The sequence below is a fragment of the Emydura macquarii genome, unplaced genomic scaffold (assembly GCF_026122565.2).
Source record: "Emydura macquarii macquarii isolate MOO-44397 ecotype Brisbane River unplaced genomic scaffold, CSIRO-AGI_Emac_v2 contig_1263, whole genome shotgun sequence".
NCBI lineage: Eukaryota > Metazoa > Chordata > Testudines > Chelidae > Emydura > Emydura macquarii.
In genome coordinates, this window is record NW_027131400.1 from 8,770,631 (window position 1) to 8,788,736 (window position 18,106).

General features: G+C 37.8%; 1 protein-coding gene and 1 long non-coding RNA gene across 2 annotated transcripts in view; one reads left to right on the forward strand and one right to left on the reverse strand.

Moving 5' to 3' along the window:
- Nucleotides 1-4,218: 4,218 nt before the first annotated feature.
- INHBA (inhibin subunit beta A) lies at nt 4,219-17,740 on the forward strand. The gene is made up of 2 exons (XM_067550387.1): nt 4,219-4,606; nt 14,894-17,740. Exons 1-2 carry the CDS (start codon nt 4,219-4,221, stop codon nt 15,775-15,777), a joined length of 1,272 nt encoding a protein of 423 aa, XP_067406488.1. The 3' UTR covers nt 15,778-17,740.
- The window catches only part of LOC137154638 (uncharacterized), a 164,985-nt gene continuing 158,266 nt past the window's right edge, over nt 11,388-18,106 (reverse strand). The window contains exons 4-5 of the long non-coding RNA XR_010920258.1: nt 16,451-16,504; nt 11,388-11,529 (exon numbers count right to left, since the gene is read on the reverse strand). This is a non-coding gene — a long non-coding RNA (uncharacterized lncRNA). The remainder of the gene's footprint in view (nt 11,530-16,450; nt 16,505-18,106) is intronic.

Below are 18,106 nucleotides of genomic sequence, written 5' to 3' on the forward strand. Positions count from 1 at the left end.
GCTTCAAGTATCTCTCACACTATCTTTAAAGAGGAAAATGTTCTCCATAACAACTATGATTCTGAATGCCTCAGATTGCAGGGAACCTACTGAAACCTGTTTCCAGAGACAAGAGCCTACAATCAGCAGCTTGTGGCAGCCTGAAAGGCTTATTATAAGCATATACCTGCAAACAAAACAACATATCTGGTCATATGGTTCCCATTAAGTCCTAATTTTGCTCATTTTACCAAACGTATGTGAACATGGCTCATTCTCCATTCAGACTGGAATCTATGCTGTGCAAGCATTTCCTTGCACCAATGTGAGTTTAATATTTTTACTCTTGTTTTCCTGATCAACTTAGTCATATTCCAGAAAATTCTCATACTCGTGTTACAAATGAGAATATATAAATACAATTAGAAAAAAAATTCAGAAGGGATGGGGGATTACTTTTCTTGAAATCACTGCATTTTGATGAGTAAGAACTGCAGAATCATGTCTCATGATCATAAACTGCATCACAAAAACCCCAGCAACACTGTGTGTGTGTGTACCCAAAAAAAGAAAAAAAAATTTGGGGGGCCCCCTTCTGACCTTTACACCCATTTTATTTTGGTATTACTCAATAGATCTCAATGCAGTTACTCTTGATTTTCACTAATCACCAGATCAAATTCTGGCCCATTTTTTAAATATGTACCAAATCAAACATTACTTCCAAGACAGACAAAATATGTGTTATTAATTACAAAAAAAATTGAGATGTTATTTTTTAAAATATATGATGTGATCTGCATGCATAGAAACAATTGGATGCAAGCAACAGGATCAAAACAAACAAGAAGTTATAAACAGCTTGAGAAGCATCCCTACGTTTATAAAAAAGTAAAACTTAACTGTTAAAAGAAATATACCTACCACCAAATGATTCTGAATGAAATAATTTATTTTCCTGATTTTTCTTGAAACCAGAACTTGCAAAGACCGAACCTGTTCTCATACTATCAAAGCAGGCTAAGACAATTCCCTAATTAGTAATTAAATGCCTGACAAATCCTGTGGTTGAACTAACAAAAGCTATCTGTATATATTTATACAATAAAAAGTTGAAATCTGCCTTTTTGACTCAGTATGTTGGCTTTCAGTTTGATTTTTTTAAGCTGTACACTTTAAATGGGAAGAAGGTTTAATACTGATCCATGACACTTTGTGTCATACTATGTAAACAGGAGTTTCCATTAGCTAATTACGAGAAGAATGTCTCACACAGGAAAACAGTCAATTGCTGATGTCATTTGGATAAACCAATCCAAAGCTATATTCCAACCCACTTAATTTTGATTCAGTATTCTACAATATTCCAACCCATTTAAATATGTGTGACTGAGGATACACGAGAACTACAGTATACAGCTTCACATTATATCACAAAGAAGAATTTGAGCAGTTCTAAACGCACAATAGAACATCTCCTAGAAAGAGTGAGGACAGAGAGGTAAAGCCTTTAAAGTCTGAGAGTTTTTTTCTCTTTTTTAAATTAAGACATTGTATCTGCATGTTGTCATGGATATTTCTAATGAAAGTATGTAAAAAAATTTACATCTTATTTAACTTTAAATACTAATTTGAATTAAATTCTTATAGTTATCAGATTAATATGGATTTTAAAACAAACATAAGTGTGCACAGTACAGACTATATGTGTATATGTACACCCAAACTATATATTTGATTAAAAAATTTGTTAATGTAGAGTTCTGCTTAAGCTTTAAATTAATAAACATCAAGATATGTTAGCACTATGTAACATATATATAGTACATACATATATAATACATGTGGCTAAACAACCAACATGTACACTGTATGGGAAACGAATTATATATACCTATACCTGTATAGCAACACTTATGTTCTTGTATGTCAGATATTATTGTGATGGGTGCTACATAAGAATTTGTATAGATATGTTAATACCTCTTATCTATATACATACCTATCTATCTACTTTACCTGTCAGTACCTGTAACTCTAAATGCATATTTTCATCTTAAATTATCTTTTTTCAGTCAATTAAACTTTCAGTCCTATTTCAGACTCACTTTCAAACTTACTGTAATTACAAAAGACTTTGGCCTGTGTAAGAGACCCAAGATATTTATATATAGCAGGGGTTGTGTTACAAAGATGTGTTTATAAGAATGGCTTCAGGGTTTATAAAGGAAATGCTGACAGACCCTTAAATATAACAGTACAGTAACTGAGGTCAGTAAAGCTCAGATTAGGATGTACTGTAGATGCTTTTTAACAGAGAAAAACTTATAAAAGAGCCCCATTGAAAAAGAATTGCACTATATAACATTTGCAAAACTCTTGTTGATTATTCAAATACTTCTGTATATTTAATTTATTTTCACTATATTATTCCCTCCCTTCCTCTCAGATCTTGTGCCTGTAGTTGTCTTATGGCAATTATAGACCTCGCCATGCTTATATTAATAACTTGCTTCTTCCCACTAAAATACATTTGATGATAATATACGGAACTGTGTTAGTTGTGAGATATAAGAAGACCATATTTAAAGATTCGGGTTTGGTATGTTTGTGTGAATTAAAAGAAAGAACACACGTAAGAAAAAAAGAACAAAAGTGATCTTAAAAAATCTCTAAAAGACTGAAAGAACCTTGAAAGTTTGAGGTGATAGATCCAGTTTTCTAGTTTTCCATTATTACATCCAAACACAGGGAAGTTTTCTCACTTAAGTGTTTCTTCTTAGCTTGCTAAAGTGAACAGAATAGAAGATTATAAAGCATGTCAGGCAACATGAGGTGACAAAGGTAATGATTTTTTAACATGGGCCCAGATCTACAGCTGGTGTAAAGTGGCACATGGTTACTAGTGGAGGATTTGGCTTTTAATAGTGTTTTAGATTTACTCTTCTTATGTAATCCTCTCTTCGGATGTCATGATTGTTTTAAATGAATGAAACAAAAGAAGAGTGCTTTCTAAAAACAGTGGGCCAAGTCCAAAAGACTTTACTCAGACAAAATTTTTATTGGCATCAATGAGAGCTTTGCCTGAGTAAGGATTGAGTAAAAACTGAGTCATAATTTTAGGATTTGGCCAGATTATATGTAGCACATTTCACCTTCAAGCACTTTTCAGTCATTACTTGTTTAACCCCAAATTTAAGTATATCAGTTTGAGAAGTTCTGGGCAAACACTAGAGTAGAACTAGGGATATTTTTGGATGGGAAGGCAGGATCTTAATATGACACAGATATATGCTGTACTGTCTCCTGTTTGTGTCTTTCTATGCTTTCTATGCACTGTGCAGCTGGAAAAAGTGTAATGGACTATGTAATGCCCCTCTCCACCCCAAAAAAACAAACAAGTTTTATTTTGCTCTCTTCAGGTCTCTTCCCAGTGTTGATAACCTTAGGCATTAAAAAATAAATGGAAAAGTAGCATCTTTTTTGTCTTTCATTCAAGGCAGAACAATGTTAAGTTCTAAACATTTAGATCCCTTGTCTTCATGCCCTCCCTCACCCGCTATTTAACGTCTTCCTGTCCTTTTAATAATGGACAGGAGCAACAACAAGGTGTTTATCAAAAGAGTTAACTCTTTTCTTTCATTCATGCTTAGCCTGTTCTGTTAAGCTTGTGATGTTGTTGAAGAAATAAAAAAGATGTGGAACTATAGCAAGGAAATTCAAACAGAAAAATGAGAGAGAGAAAGAGTAAAGTGAAAAGAAGTGAAAGATTTTTTTTTAAAGGGGTGGGGGAGGGCAGAAAACATGAGTGGTGATATTTGAAGAGAGGTGTGGGCTAGGGAGCAATGAGCATAAGGAAGGCAGCCTGGCTGTTCCTCCCCCTTTCCTAATCATAGCCCTTACTCACAGACAAAACTCCCTCCCTCTCTCATTCACTCACTCACTTTAGGCCAATCCGTCCTCTCTCTCTCTCTCTGTGTGTGTCTCTCCTACTCTGAGACAGAGTCAGAACTCTTCTCCCTGACAGCCACAAACATCCACAGCACTTATTGCATTCAGAGAGGGAACCTGCAAACCAAACTTAACAGAAAACTTTCTATTCTTGTTCCAGAGAATTTGCTGAAGAGGAGGGGGAAAAACAAACATACAAACAAACAAACAACAAAAAAACCTGTGTGTGAAGAGAAAGGAAAAGCAGGGCCTTTTAAAAAGGGAATCACAACAACTTTTGCTGCCAGGATGCCTTTGTTTTTGAAGAAAGGATTTTTGTTGGTGCTTTGCTGGATTATAGTGAGGAGTTCTCCAACCCCAGGATCTGAGGGGCACAGTTCAGTCACTGACTGCCCATCATGTGCCCTTGCCACACTCTCAAAGGATGTGCCAAGCTCACAGCCTGAGATGGTGGAAGCAGTAAAGAAGCACATACTGAACATGTTGCACTTGAGGGACAGACCTAACATTACCCAACCGGTGCCCAAGGCAGCACTTTTAAACGCCATAAAAAAACTCCATGTAGGAAAGGTGGGAGAGGATGGCTATGTGGAAATAGAGGATGACATTGGAAGAAGAGCAGAAATGAATGAACTTGTAGAGCAAACTTCAGAAATCATCACATTTGCAGAATCAGGTGAGTGCTAGAAAAAATTACTGTAAAATATCTTTCTATGCCAGAACTGCAATTAACTTGTTTCTTCTCCCCAACAATAATATTCTCTGTAAGATTATAAAACGGGGGGTGGGGGTGGGAGGAAGAGGAGTATAAAAGAATTTGATTCTCTCTGATTTAGTCTTGGCTACAGCTTACTTGCTTACACTTGCTAAACTCAGACAGGCAAACAGTAAGGAAGATATCTAACCAATCTTGAGCAGAAATTCCGGCTGCAAAGCAATCCTCCAAACTGTACTTGTGAAACCAGAACAGTTGCATTAAAGTACTGGGTCCTGGAGCTGATGGTGAAAGGGAAAGAGCTGCAACCTCTTAGAAAGTTTCTGGAGGAAAGAAAGGGATCTAAATACTACTTTTAAAAATAAACCTTTGTTAAAAAAAAAAATATATATATATATATATACACACACACACACACACACACACCAGTAGGTATAACATCACATGGAGCAGTTTTAACTTACACAAGTGACAGGGCATTTTTGCTGCTTACTTAACACAGCATCCTAGGCAATAAAGTGTGGCAGCGACTGTCAGATAAACTTCAATAGAACCGGGACAAATAGTTGTGGATGATCCACTTTGTAATGCTGACTTTTGCACGCTAAAAAAAGGGGAAAGATTCTGTTCCTAAGTGCTCCCGGCCGAAGAATGCAACCTTGACAGCATTCACTTTGAACTATTCTGCTCTCTTTAATTTGTAAGAATAAAGACTTCAGTGTATAGAATTTACTAACTAGTTGCACAAAACCTCCTCGTGTGCCTAATGAAAGCAGCTGTAACTTCTCCCCTAAAATGAGTAGAACCAGAACTCAGTATAATAGAATATATGTATATGCATATACATAAGATCATCTGCCTCTTGTTATATCTATATAACCAATCTAGAAAGGCATGAAATTGCTAATAGCAACTCTTTTTATGATGCTGTCTAGCCAAAGAATTTTTCTTGTTGCCAAGTCAGTTTTAAAAGAATGTCACTGTTTTGTTTGGTACAGCATATGGTAGGCAAAGTATGCACAGGAACTCCAAGCATTTTTGTTTAAAAGTTTGCTGCGGCAGTATAAACAATTAAGACAACACTCAGAGTTTCCAGTCCTGAAAACCTGTTGACTCAGATGTTCTGTTTGCAGGAAAGCCATGCACAGAAGTGTGCATGCTTTTAAAGCAGACATTCCTGCCGGTTGTATGGCTTCCAACTGTACAAGTCAATGCCCCCGTTATCAGTTCTTTCACTGGGAAGAGTAGTGCTTTTCTTTCCTTGTGCTTCTCTTCTCTTATGCGCTCACCATTCTAAACATTGGATAGAAGATCACAGTGCAAGTGAACACTAAAAGCAGCTGTGATTCTACCTGTTTAAGGAATGGACTTATAGAAGTAAAGAAATGACTAGACTAATGGGCAGATTCCCCACCTGGTTTTCAGCACCTCTTTCTAAGCAGAGAGGAGCACATATGGAACGAACAGTAGCATCGTGTGAGTCTCAATCATTTGTAAACTCATTATTGTCTTTCCTGAGCCCTGACACAAAGGAATTCTGAATTTGATATATGCCTATTAAACATGACAGCCTTGAATTGCAACTCCTAATCCAATTGGTTCAAAGTCACATGACCAAAAATAATTGTGCCATTGCCCACAAACTGGCCTATAATCCAGCTACCAATCTCTTTGTTAAAACTACAGAAGGCTCACACCACACCAGGTTGATGTACATCCATATAACTATCAATATTAACAACCAAATTATTTTAACAAGATTTGTGGTATCTAGTTCTTTAGCAGAATGCCGGGTGCAGAATTTTATTCTCTTGCCTTTTCTATTGCATTGATGCACTCCACCTTCATGTCAACTTTCCTCTTGGAGCCATGGCAGGAATCTTGTAAGATGTTTTGGGCCTTTTTTGCATACCTGCTGGACATTTAGTTGGAAGGAGAATAAGGGAACTTATAAAAAAAAGATGTTGAATAAAGTAGACATGTACAAAAGTCTAGGATTATAATGGAAAAAATTGACTTCCGGTAGGGAATAATATCAGTAGGATGGGATCATCACTGTAAGTCAGTTCTTTAATCTGCTGAACAAATAATTTTCTTCTATAAATTCAAGATCCATTAATAATACTTCACAGTTCAATAACACTTTCCATCCATGGATTTCACAGTGCTATAAAAACACTAATGATTTAATCAAGCTTGACATCAGCTCGCTGACACATACTCACTTGTAAAGATGGATGTTAAATCCTAAAGCAATATTATTTTCTCTGTTGTACACACGTGGAAACTGAGGCAAAGAGAATTCAAGCCTTCTCTAAAGGTCATGATGGAAGTGTGTGGAAGAGCTAGGAACAGAACACAGATCCATGGGCAACCCCCAAGCCTTATAACAATTAATAAGAATACAGGTGATAAAAAGTCTACAACATTGAGGTCTGAGACTAAATATACTCTTCTTTCCCTGTGGATAATATTCTTGCTACTCTTACCAGAAATCACCATCATCGAAAAAGGAGGCAGTAGAGAATCAATGAAAATGAATGGAAACTTGACACAAGTTGTATCAGCTAAATGCTGGTGAAAATATTTTAGAAGAATTTAGATTTTTGTTTGTTTGGTATGACCTCAAATAACCTTGTCATACTTCTCCCCCTCAGGAATTGTGGTTATTCCATACTCACAGACATAAAAAGAGATATTTCACTTTTCATCGTGAAATTGCCTCCAGGTGTTGCACACAAATATACAGTGAAAATGCAGTGTGCACACAGACTCTCCTGTGCATTTATTCTATTTTTCAAAATCTGTATTTGGGCTGATGTTGTATAAAGCAAGAAGACTAAAATGCAAAATAGTAAGGAAAACAGATAAATGGGCGGTGGGGGGAGTGACAGGGAGACAGAGTAAATGTATTGAACTTATCTAAAGCACAGGTGCTGGACAAAAGTTTACCAAAAAAACCCTCTGTCCACTGGCATTTTAACAAATAAAACATGAAAGATTTTCTACTTACATATCAAGCTAATTGCTGGGAACATCATTTTGCCAAAATTCTGTGGCTTACTTCAAGGTCTTAAAAGTTGTCTTAGAGAAAATGGAGGAAGGACAGGTATATCTGTTCTTGACTAGCATAGCTAACAAGTTTTCTTTGCTGAGATAGCCAATGCTTATAAAATCTAGTTGGCTACTAATCCCTTTATTTTTGTAAGTAGGTAGCTGATTAGACAGTCAACTACTAAACCCTGGGATAGTGCAAGTGCATATGCTGATCCTGGCAACTAAATTAGCACTGAATTGGGTTGCTAACATCAGCCACTGAGTAAGAGAGGGGAGTTATAAGGAGAAAGCATTGAAATCCAAAGCTTATCATTAGAGATGTCAAAAATAAACGAGAATTGATAGCTCTTTACATCAGTTTTCCTTTTTGCATCATTTCATGTCAAATTTAGACGTGAATTGATTTGACAGTAAAGACTCAGATGTATCTTTTCCTAGACAGATAGCCAGCCTCGGCATTAACAGCAAGGTGTTTGGTGGAGGAAGAAAAGGGATGGATCATTTATCAATCTTTAAATTGTTTCATCAATTGTCTTTTTAAAAGACGCTTATTTAGGTGCACACCCTTCTATACTCAGTAAAGCAATCAGTAACCACAAGAGGGCACACTTCTCCAAAGGCTTTTCAGTTCATGCATGTTAACCTTCCTGCGAGCTGCTATTTTACCTAATTGGATCCTGAATCACAAAGATCTTTGTGCTTATCTGTAGCCTCTGAGTGGAGATCTTGTTTCTCCCATCTAGTTTAAAAGGCAGAAATTCACTTGGACTGGAGGACTAACGGAAAAATAATGCAGTGTAAGGAAATAGGCAAAGGAAGGGAAAAGATAAATATGATGAACTGTTGGATGCTTAAATTCTGGAAATCTAGAGAGATCAAAAAAAAAAATTTTTTTTTAAACAGACACTGAAAAATGTGACCATGAATCATCAGCTGAGCTGATTTTGTCACATTTTTTTTTCTAATGCAGTCTCCTTGGCTTTTAGAAAACAAATCTCTTTCCCCTGGATTTTTGTTTTTCACTTTGGCATCAAAGATTCCAAGTCTAACAAATGAAAGCAAGTTACTTCCAAGACAGGAAAGCCCCTCTTAATTCAATCTGTTTTACTGAAACAAAATGAGACGCTTTTCTAGGGGTTCATTTGGTTGTGAACAGTTTAAGAAAGTGCAGGTGAATCTGAGAAGTTGGGAAGTCCTTTAGAAACGGTATCTGAGAGAGTACCGCTGTGTGTACATGCGTGTGTGTAGACATATATACATTTCTGTCTGCATATACAGCTGGGCACCTGAGAGTGCTAGGACATGCAAGCCTGGGCATGTGTATGCATGAATTTGTGCATATAATGTTTCTATGTAAATGGGCATGGGTGCATCGATATATGTATGTGCATGCATGTTCACATGCATGCCTATGTGTAAATGGATGCATATCAGTTTAAGTGTACACGTGTCTATACACTGGACTGTATGTGTAAATGTGTGTATAGATCTGTATTCAGGGGTCCTTAAATGTGGGTATGTGTATTTGGAAGTGTGAATTCCATCTTGTTTGTGGCAACAGAGTTTTAAAAAAGCTAATTTAAGGTCAAATGCTAATCCATTTGAAGTCAGTAAAAAAATTGCTATTCACTTCAGTGAGCTCAGGATTTGGCCATTAGTGCACAAAAGTGCAATATTTTTATGAAAAGAGTAATAGCTTAGAATTCAAATCAGCAGTATTATTAACACAAAAATTATTCTCTTTTCTTCCTACAATACAATGAACCATTTTAACTTAACATTGCACATTAACCTTACTGGTGAAAGTGCCCCTACACCTCCCTGGAATTATCTGACATGTGATCACACATACACATACATGAGGGAGGATTTTTAGCTCCAGTAAGGGAACTTTAGATTGTAAGTGCAGAATGTCTCTCTTTTGAATAATAAGTAACATGTTATTTTTGACAGAATAAAATATGAGTCAATAGTCACCAGTGCTGAATTTACTCAAATTCTAGATGAGCCAACCTGGCCTGTACCTTTTCTGCTTGCTTTTTTCCTGAACATTTATGGGAATGGGTTTTTATTTATTTATGAATGTTTTGGGAATGTCTGTCGTTCCTGCAAATACCTGTATTTGCCTGCAGACAAGAGTATGTGAACCTGAATACAAGGTATTTGCTATTTGCCCCAGAAATACTCCTTCCTTCTTTAAAGAGTTACAGTCACCAAGTCTGGGAGCAGAAACAAAATCATGCAACTTAAGGTGACCAATCACACATGAATAATAATAATAATGAATAATGAATAATTGGAGAATAAGTGTGAGTAATCCATAGACTGAAATACATCCACATAAATTACCACTGAATAATGAAAACATTTTAATAATCAGTCTGCTTAGGGATAATTGCCAGACAGATAACAGGGCTAAATTCACTGGATAAACCATATGCTGTGAACAATTCCTCTAGCTTTAGTGGTCACTTATTAGTAAACATTTCAAGCAGTTATCTCTCAACCACACTCTTCTTCTCATTCCCTTTAGAAGAACCTTTCTACTAACCTATTTCTTTTTCTCTGTCTCCTGGGGAACGAAAATGAGGAGTAAAGAGAAGGATGCTTTTGAATGTAATGACAGATTGGCACACTGTACAAATCCCACCACCAAATCTAAACATAGGCAGTAGTAAAGTTAGCAACTTAAAAAAAAAAGCTTTCTTTGTAGGGAAAAATAATTCACTTACAGTATAGCATTAAAACGGCTCAAAATGAAACAGCAACGAAGAATGGAAATTTAAAGTCACAGAGCTCTCTTACACAGTGAACATTTTTCCATGGCAAATATAAATACCATGTATTAAGAATTAGCTCCATTATAATGGGATGAAGTATAATTGCTTCCATGGGTAGTGGTTAGGAGTGGGAGGGAAAACAAAGACTTAACTATTTAATATCATTTGGTTAAGGAAAAACTTGCATTAAATATGTTACCATTTTATTCAAAAAAAGCTTGAGATCTACAATTTAGGCCCTACCTGGGTATGTGCACATAGCTCAAACTCGCATAGCCCAATCCTGAGGCACAGTATAGATCGAAAGTAAAAGGGCTGTAACTGCAAACTAAGGGACCACAACTTGGCAGAACTGAGGAAAGGAATCATGGACTTCAGGGTACACGTGAGCACCAGAGATTCTGTGGCTTCTATTGTGAGACCTAGGAGGGAGTAGTGAATGCAGCATGACCCCCCAGCCCATACAGGGATTGGCCACATGGGTCCACAAAGTGCCTGGACCCACTGGCAAAGCCCTGCTTGTCTGTGCCGTGCCTGCTTTCCTTCTGCATTCCCCTGGGCGACACCAAGCACAAAAGCCAATTCTGAAGAATGGAGTGATTTGCCAGCTTCCCTATCCCCTTCCCCATCCCATGCAGGGGGGGGAAATTCTTCTGTATTAGGCCATTATACATGGACATAAGCAGCCTTATGATTGCCGTTACAGTTTTTTGCAGCTTGGTACCTGGATAATTTAAACGCAATCCTCCCTTCCCAGCACATGTTCAGGCTCCTGTCCTTAAAGGTGTGCAAGCAACATTGACGGGGAAACAAGGTTACTAGCAAATTCTCATTTAAATATCATATGGTGTTGCTATATTACCTTCTGTTTGAATAATTCCTTCCTTATAAAAGTTTTTGCCACATAACACAAGCAACTTTCCTTTTTATTTCTCATTTTTCTCCACAACATTTGCCAACGTGTTTAGCTTTGCTAGAAGATTCCCATTTGCTCTTTAGACTCAGGACCTTCTTTGTGCAGAGATCAGCCTCAGCTGGGAAGTAGAGCTGTGGAAACAGATACAAACATCCCCAAAGTTTTGTTAAGTAAGGGATGGGAGGCAATCAGGTCTGGGGTTCTGGAATAAGTGCATCTCTCCCTTCTCCAGCACTTTCTCCTGCGATAACCCAATCCAGTTTTGTCAGTGTAGCTCAGAAGTAACTAAAGGGATGAAGCTGTCAGCAGTTGGATGGTGGGCCTTTCCACACGAATCAGGCAGGAGGAGCAGGATGATTAGAAATGGAAAAAGTCCCTTGAAAATCAACTACAGCAGACAAGGAAATACAGGAGGAGGACAATGAAAGTATTGCTGTGAGCGTGTGATGAAATGATACCATCCAAAACTTTCACTGAGGTCTTTTTTGCACTTTCAGTTATCAGACAGACTACACAGCATGCTTTTTCATTAGAAAACTATATATGCAGGCAATGTACATTTCCAAAGCATTACGCAAGGTTTTTAACTGAAGCTAAATCCCTGAACAACATTTGGGGAAAAAAAAGTATTGCAGATTCTCTAAGCTAAAACACTTGAGGTGTGATTCCTCTTACAATATTCATGGGTCTTTTTTCAAATAAAGACTCAATTATGTTGAATGTTCATTCATACCGGGCCAACTCTTGAGATCCTAATTCAGCTTTTACCCAGGCAAAACTCTTACTGACTACAATGGGAGTTTACCTGAAAGAGGGAATCTGTACAAACTGAAATTTATACTGTTAGCTCTATCTCAGAAGCTGATTATAAAAGATCATAGTTATCTGATTTGGGATTTGAGGTGAATTCAAGAGAGTTTTGATTTTGCATCTGAACATCTAACAGTATTAAGTATCCCTCTAATAAGTACTCTCTTTACAAAACTCCTTTCTCATTATACATTAGAACCAAAACCCTGGATCTGAATTCCCTTGAACGTAGTAGGGGTGTTTCATATTTACATCCAGATCCAGATCTGCAGCATAGTTACACTACTCTAAATGCCTTGCTCAGAAGTGTAGGTGCATAACAATGAGGGCCTGTGTATCATACATCTTGAGGGATAGGCCATAATAAGCTACAAAGTTCAATTCCTGATTCAGAACCCTTCCAAATTTTGAGGTGCTCTGATTTGGGTTTTGATTTGGCCCATTACAGATACACAGGCAAGCTACAAAGTTGGGATCTAGATCTGAACTTTTCCAAATTTCTGGAATATATGGATCTGGCATTTTGGTTTATGTCCGTCTGTATCAAAAACCTTTTACACTTACAAGCAGACAGCTTTGCCATACTTTGTTTTACTGCCAGAATGAAAACATGAGCAGTAGCCATACAGCAGCAATAAGGACTAATTTATCACCTTTTAATCATTATCAAGTGACTGTCCTTCTCAGAAAATTTCACATCTCAAAGCTTTTGTCAGCTTGGACTGGCACTCTAGAACTCTCTGGTCTCTTTTCCCAAAGCTTTTTACTTTTTTAAGTGAGAAAAGATACACCTTTGAAGGCAGTACATTATCCCCACTGTCTTGTTTAATTCCACGAGAACCATATTTAACCTCCTTTGGAGACAGGTATCAGCAAAGTCTGTGGGAAACAGTTAATACAATCCATGTGTTTTTCTGTCCCAAGGACAGTTCAAGTCCACAGTTTCATACTCTCATGGGGAAGGAAAACCAAAACCAAAACATTGTGCCCTTTAGCTATTCTAATTTAGAAATTGCTGTCTCTTTGACCTGGGAATTCCATCTGGCATAGCTGAGTATCTCCATGTCAGGACTTCACAGAAAAAAGAAAGCAAAAGGTAGCTTTGAGGGCAGCGTGGGCGGCTCACAGGTTTTAGGAGCCGGAAACTCTTTCGTTTTGCATTAACACAGACTTCCTCTGTGGCCTTAGGTAAGTCACTTAAACACTTTGTCTCAGATTCCCCATCTGTGAAAGGAGATACCTCTTAGGGGTGTTGTGAGAACTAATTAATAATTCTTTGATGATGAAGAGTCAGGATCAACAGCTTCACTGATGCAATAGCACTTTTCAAGTGACCCTTTTGATGCTTTGATCTTACAATTTCAGTCTTGATCAATGATTGCCCTTTTTATGGGTAAAATTTTGATACCAACTCATGTCGAACAGCACCTCATTCCATCCTCATGGAGCAAGGTGTTACACAGTTTGAATAAGGGTTTCAAAATCTGTCCCTGTCTGTTTTAAAGTTTTACACCTATAAATTCCAAATCTGTGCTGCCTGTCCATCCTGCCCCAGAGAGAGAAATCATGTAGCCCTTCACCTTCAGAGTGCTTGGTATTCTCATTCTCTAAAAAATCTATCTTTCCTACAAATCATAATGCCATAGTCTTAGATGCAAACAAATCATCTCTCTTTAAAAAGAAAACAACCCAGCTAATTCATTCTCTCTTAACTTCTTCATGCTTTAGTGATCAAATCATAAAACAGCCCCTCATCATTCACTTTAATGTCTGCCAGGGATATGAAGTCTGCATCAAAGAAACTCCCCTCCACATCATAATCATCATCATTGACATCTCAGCAAGTTTATATAGTTATGCCAGAGAATTTTCCCCAGAACCATGCAGTTCTTCTTTAGCTCGTTTCTTGGTGGATTTACCATTGCTATAATCACAATGTGCACACTGCGTTAAATTAAGAACAGAATCTATAGCAAGTAGTCCACAGAATAAAGTGTCTGGCTGCAGAACACTAAGCCATGCCTGAAACGTATAACTCTGTGAATCTCTCAGTGCTACGAGTGATATTTAAGTATTGCTAGGTTTCTGAAACTATCCACAGATAGATCCTTGGCATAAGAACTTACTGAAGAACAATGATGATTTAAAGAGGTGGAAAGCAGGGCCCAGATCCTTTTGTCATAACCCCATTGACTTCTGTACAATGGATCTAGCCCCCAAATGTGTATCAGTAGACGCAGAACTATATGTGTATTTTATAATGTCATGGGCTTTTTTTTTTTTTTTTAAACAGCGGTTACTTCCCCATCAGTTAATAGCAATCACAAGTGAAAGTTGAGCAAAATGCACCCCTAACTTAGCCATTAATGCCCATTTGCCATTAAATGCTTTGCATGAATCCACATACATTATTGTTGTTCCTTTAACAAAATTTTATATGAGGGGAAAAAAATAGGAAAACAAATACTTCACTAAATAGAGAATTTCCACTGCCGACAACGGTAACATCAAAGACATGTGGGAGACATAGCGGGGTTAGCAAGGGAGAGTAGGGAACACTCAGAATATTAAATAGAAACATAACTTAGGGAATTTAATTCTTATGATGACAATAAAATCTTATCAAAGGGATGAAAAATACACGCTAACCAGTTCTTCCCATCTGTTTTTATTTATCAACTTCAGGCACCCCCAAGAAAATGCTGCACTTTGAGATTTCCAAGGAAGGCAGTGACCTAGCAGTTGTACAGCATGCTGAAGTGTGGCTCTTCCTGAAAGTCTCCAAGGCCAACCGAAGCAGAACAAAAGTGACCATCCGACTGTACCAGCAGCAGAGACAGCCCAAAGACAACTCTGAAGGGGCAGAAGAAATGGAGGACGGAAGGTTGAAGGGTGATAAAAGTGAGACTCTCATTTCTGAAAAGGCAGTGGACACCCGTAAAAGTACCTGGCACATCTTTCCTGTCTCCGGCAGTGTGCAACACCTGCTGGACCAGGGCAAGAGCTCCCTAGATGTACGGATTGCCTGTGACCAATGCCAGGAGACTGGAGCCAGCCTGGTGCTGCTGGGCAAGAAGAAAAAAAAGGGAGATGATGGGGAAGGGAAAGAGAAGGAAGTTGGAGAATCCACAGAAGAGGAGAAAGAGCAGTCACACAGACCGTTCCTGATGCTGCTTGCTCGGCATTCAGAAGACCGCCTGCACAGACGACGGAGACGGGGCCTGGAGTGTGACGGCAAGGTGAACATCTGCTGCAAGAAGCAGTTCTTCGTCAGCTTCAAGGACATTGGCTGGAGTGACTGGATCATTGCTCCCACAGGTTACCATGCCAACTACTGTGAAGGTGAGTGCCCCAGCCACATAGCAGGCACATCTGGTTCATCATTATCCTTTCACTCCACTGTCATCAACCATTACCGCATGCAGGGCCACAGCCCCTTCTCCAACCTCAAGTCATGCTGTGTGCCTACCAAGCTGCGGCCAATGTCCATGCTATACTATGACGATGGGCAGAACATCATCAAGAAGGACATTCAGAATATGATTGTGGAGGAGTGTGGCTGTTCATAGACACTCACTCACACCGGGGGCCTCCTGCTTGTGTGGAGAATTGAAAAGAAGCTGCAGCAAAGGAAAGACCCAACTATGGTTTAATCTTTCCAACCGAAACAAATATTTAAAAAAAAAAAAAAAAAAAAAAAAAAGACAACACGTGGAGTTCAAAAAGACTAAAGATGGACGAAGGAAGAAAAAGAAAGCATAAGCAAACAGGGCTTGAATGAGAAACTTTTGAATAGCAGTGTGGGAAGGGGGGTTCCCCTTCCTTTCAATATTTTTCATATTTTATTATATAGTATGTTAAACCTTATTTGTAACAAGGGGAATTGTGTTCCCTCTCCTAGTTACCCATCAGCTCAAGCTCTGGTAGCAGCTTGCCTAACCTGCAGCAATTTGGACTCTGAGTCCAAAATGGCATTGAAATCCTAGAAAAGCCATGTGTATGAACACTACATTCACTGGCACTTTCCCCTGTCCCCTCTGTCCCTCCCCGCAATTTACCAACGACATAATGAGAGTGTATGCACTGTATGTATATGTGTGTGTCTATATATATATATATATATATATATATATTTGTCTGTGTGTGCACGTGTGTGTTTACACACAAGCTCACGAGCACACACAAATACACACATACATACATATGCGCCCACCACACAAATACACACATATCTATACTTACTTATGTTGGTAAAGGGACAATATTGCGCAGGTGTTCACACCTTCATCTTCTGCACTACATTTGCAAAAACAAAACAAAAACAAAAAATAAAAAAGAAGAAAAAAAAACAAAAGAAAAAAAGAAAAAGAATGAAAGAAAGAATACAAAGTTACATTTCGTAAAGGTGCTTAAAACATTAGAACTATGCAACCTAGTTGGTTTGAAACTGTTTACCTGAGAGAGAAAGGAAAAATAAATCAGAAAGACTTTATTTAATGGAAGTAACTTTTTTTTTTTTTTTTTTTGCTTCAATGAGAGATACTTGAAAGGAACATGTTTGTCCAGTTACTGGAGCCGAACATTTCTATATTTTGTTTAAAAAAAAAAAAAAAAAAAAAAAATTAATAATCGTTTACTATTTGCACTACACGATGGTGTTTGACCTGTCTAATCTTTATTTAACAAGTATATTCGAGGGAGGTTGATTGGGAGTAGGAGGAATTGAGAGCTGCACTTATTATGGGCTAAACAAGAACTGCTACAGCACACAAAATAGCTATTTATATTATAATAATAATAGTAATTATTTTGTACCTTAAAAAAGAATAGACACATACACCAAAGACATTTATGTAAGCCTCTAAACAGTCTGTTTGTGGTTTGTACCCGTTCATAAGTAACAAGTTAGGTTAGATTAAGGGATCAGTTGGGGATGATTATATTCGAGCCAATATATAACTTTTAACTACATTAATTGAGATATCACCTTAAACATAAAATTGGAATCTGGGTTTAGCTGTGGATTTCAAACCCCAAGAAAGATCTGGGATGTTTGGATCCAAGATTCTGTTTCAGGCCCATCTGTGGTATAACTGTTACTCCTTTCATATTCATGACATTTAGACCTTTTCTTGATGTACAGCAGCTGTACATTGTAGGAAAACAACTTCATACAAGGGGGATATATGTGTGTGTATATATGTATATATATTTGTATATGTATATATGTATGTATACACATGGTATAAGCACTTCAGGCTTCACTTTAATGTTCTTAAAGCAATGAATCTCTGTGTGCAAAGCACAGTATATTAAAATATGTTTTAATGAGTGGAAAGGAACACATTGAAAACAATCACTTGGAATGAAAGAAATCTAACGCTCCAGTGTGCCACTTGGAAAGATCCAATGTCAAATGCATGCAGTTTTGGGCCCTCCTCGCCATCACCCCCATAGAACACAGAGCAAAATGAAAGTAATGGTTTTATTTCTATTTCAAATACAGTCTTTAATAAGAGTGAGACTGTCTCAACCACCGCTCTCCAGTTTGGCAACTCTTGATGAGTTTGCACACTATAAGACCTAATTTGCAGTGTCAACACCTAACCTGAAGGGTTCAACCCATAGGGCATAGGTAGATAGGTTTTTAAAATTCTATCACTGTCATATTTAAAAGAATGCTAAAGTAAAAACATTTGTTGTCGGGTAGGGGAAAAGGTTAGAGGGAATGGGAGAAACTCTAAGGCCTTGTCTACACTGAGTTTGGAAACCATGAGGCCTGATGCTGCAAATTCTTACCCGTGTGGGTAAAGGTTTGCAGGACCAATCCTCCATCTTAGCAACATCCTAGTGAGCTGTGCTTAAAAAACACTTCTTGCTAGAAAAGCACTTGTATAG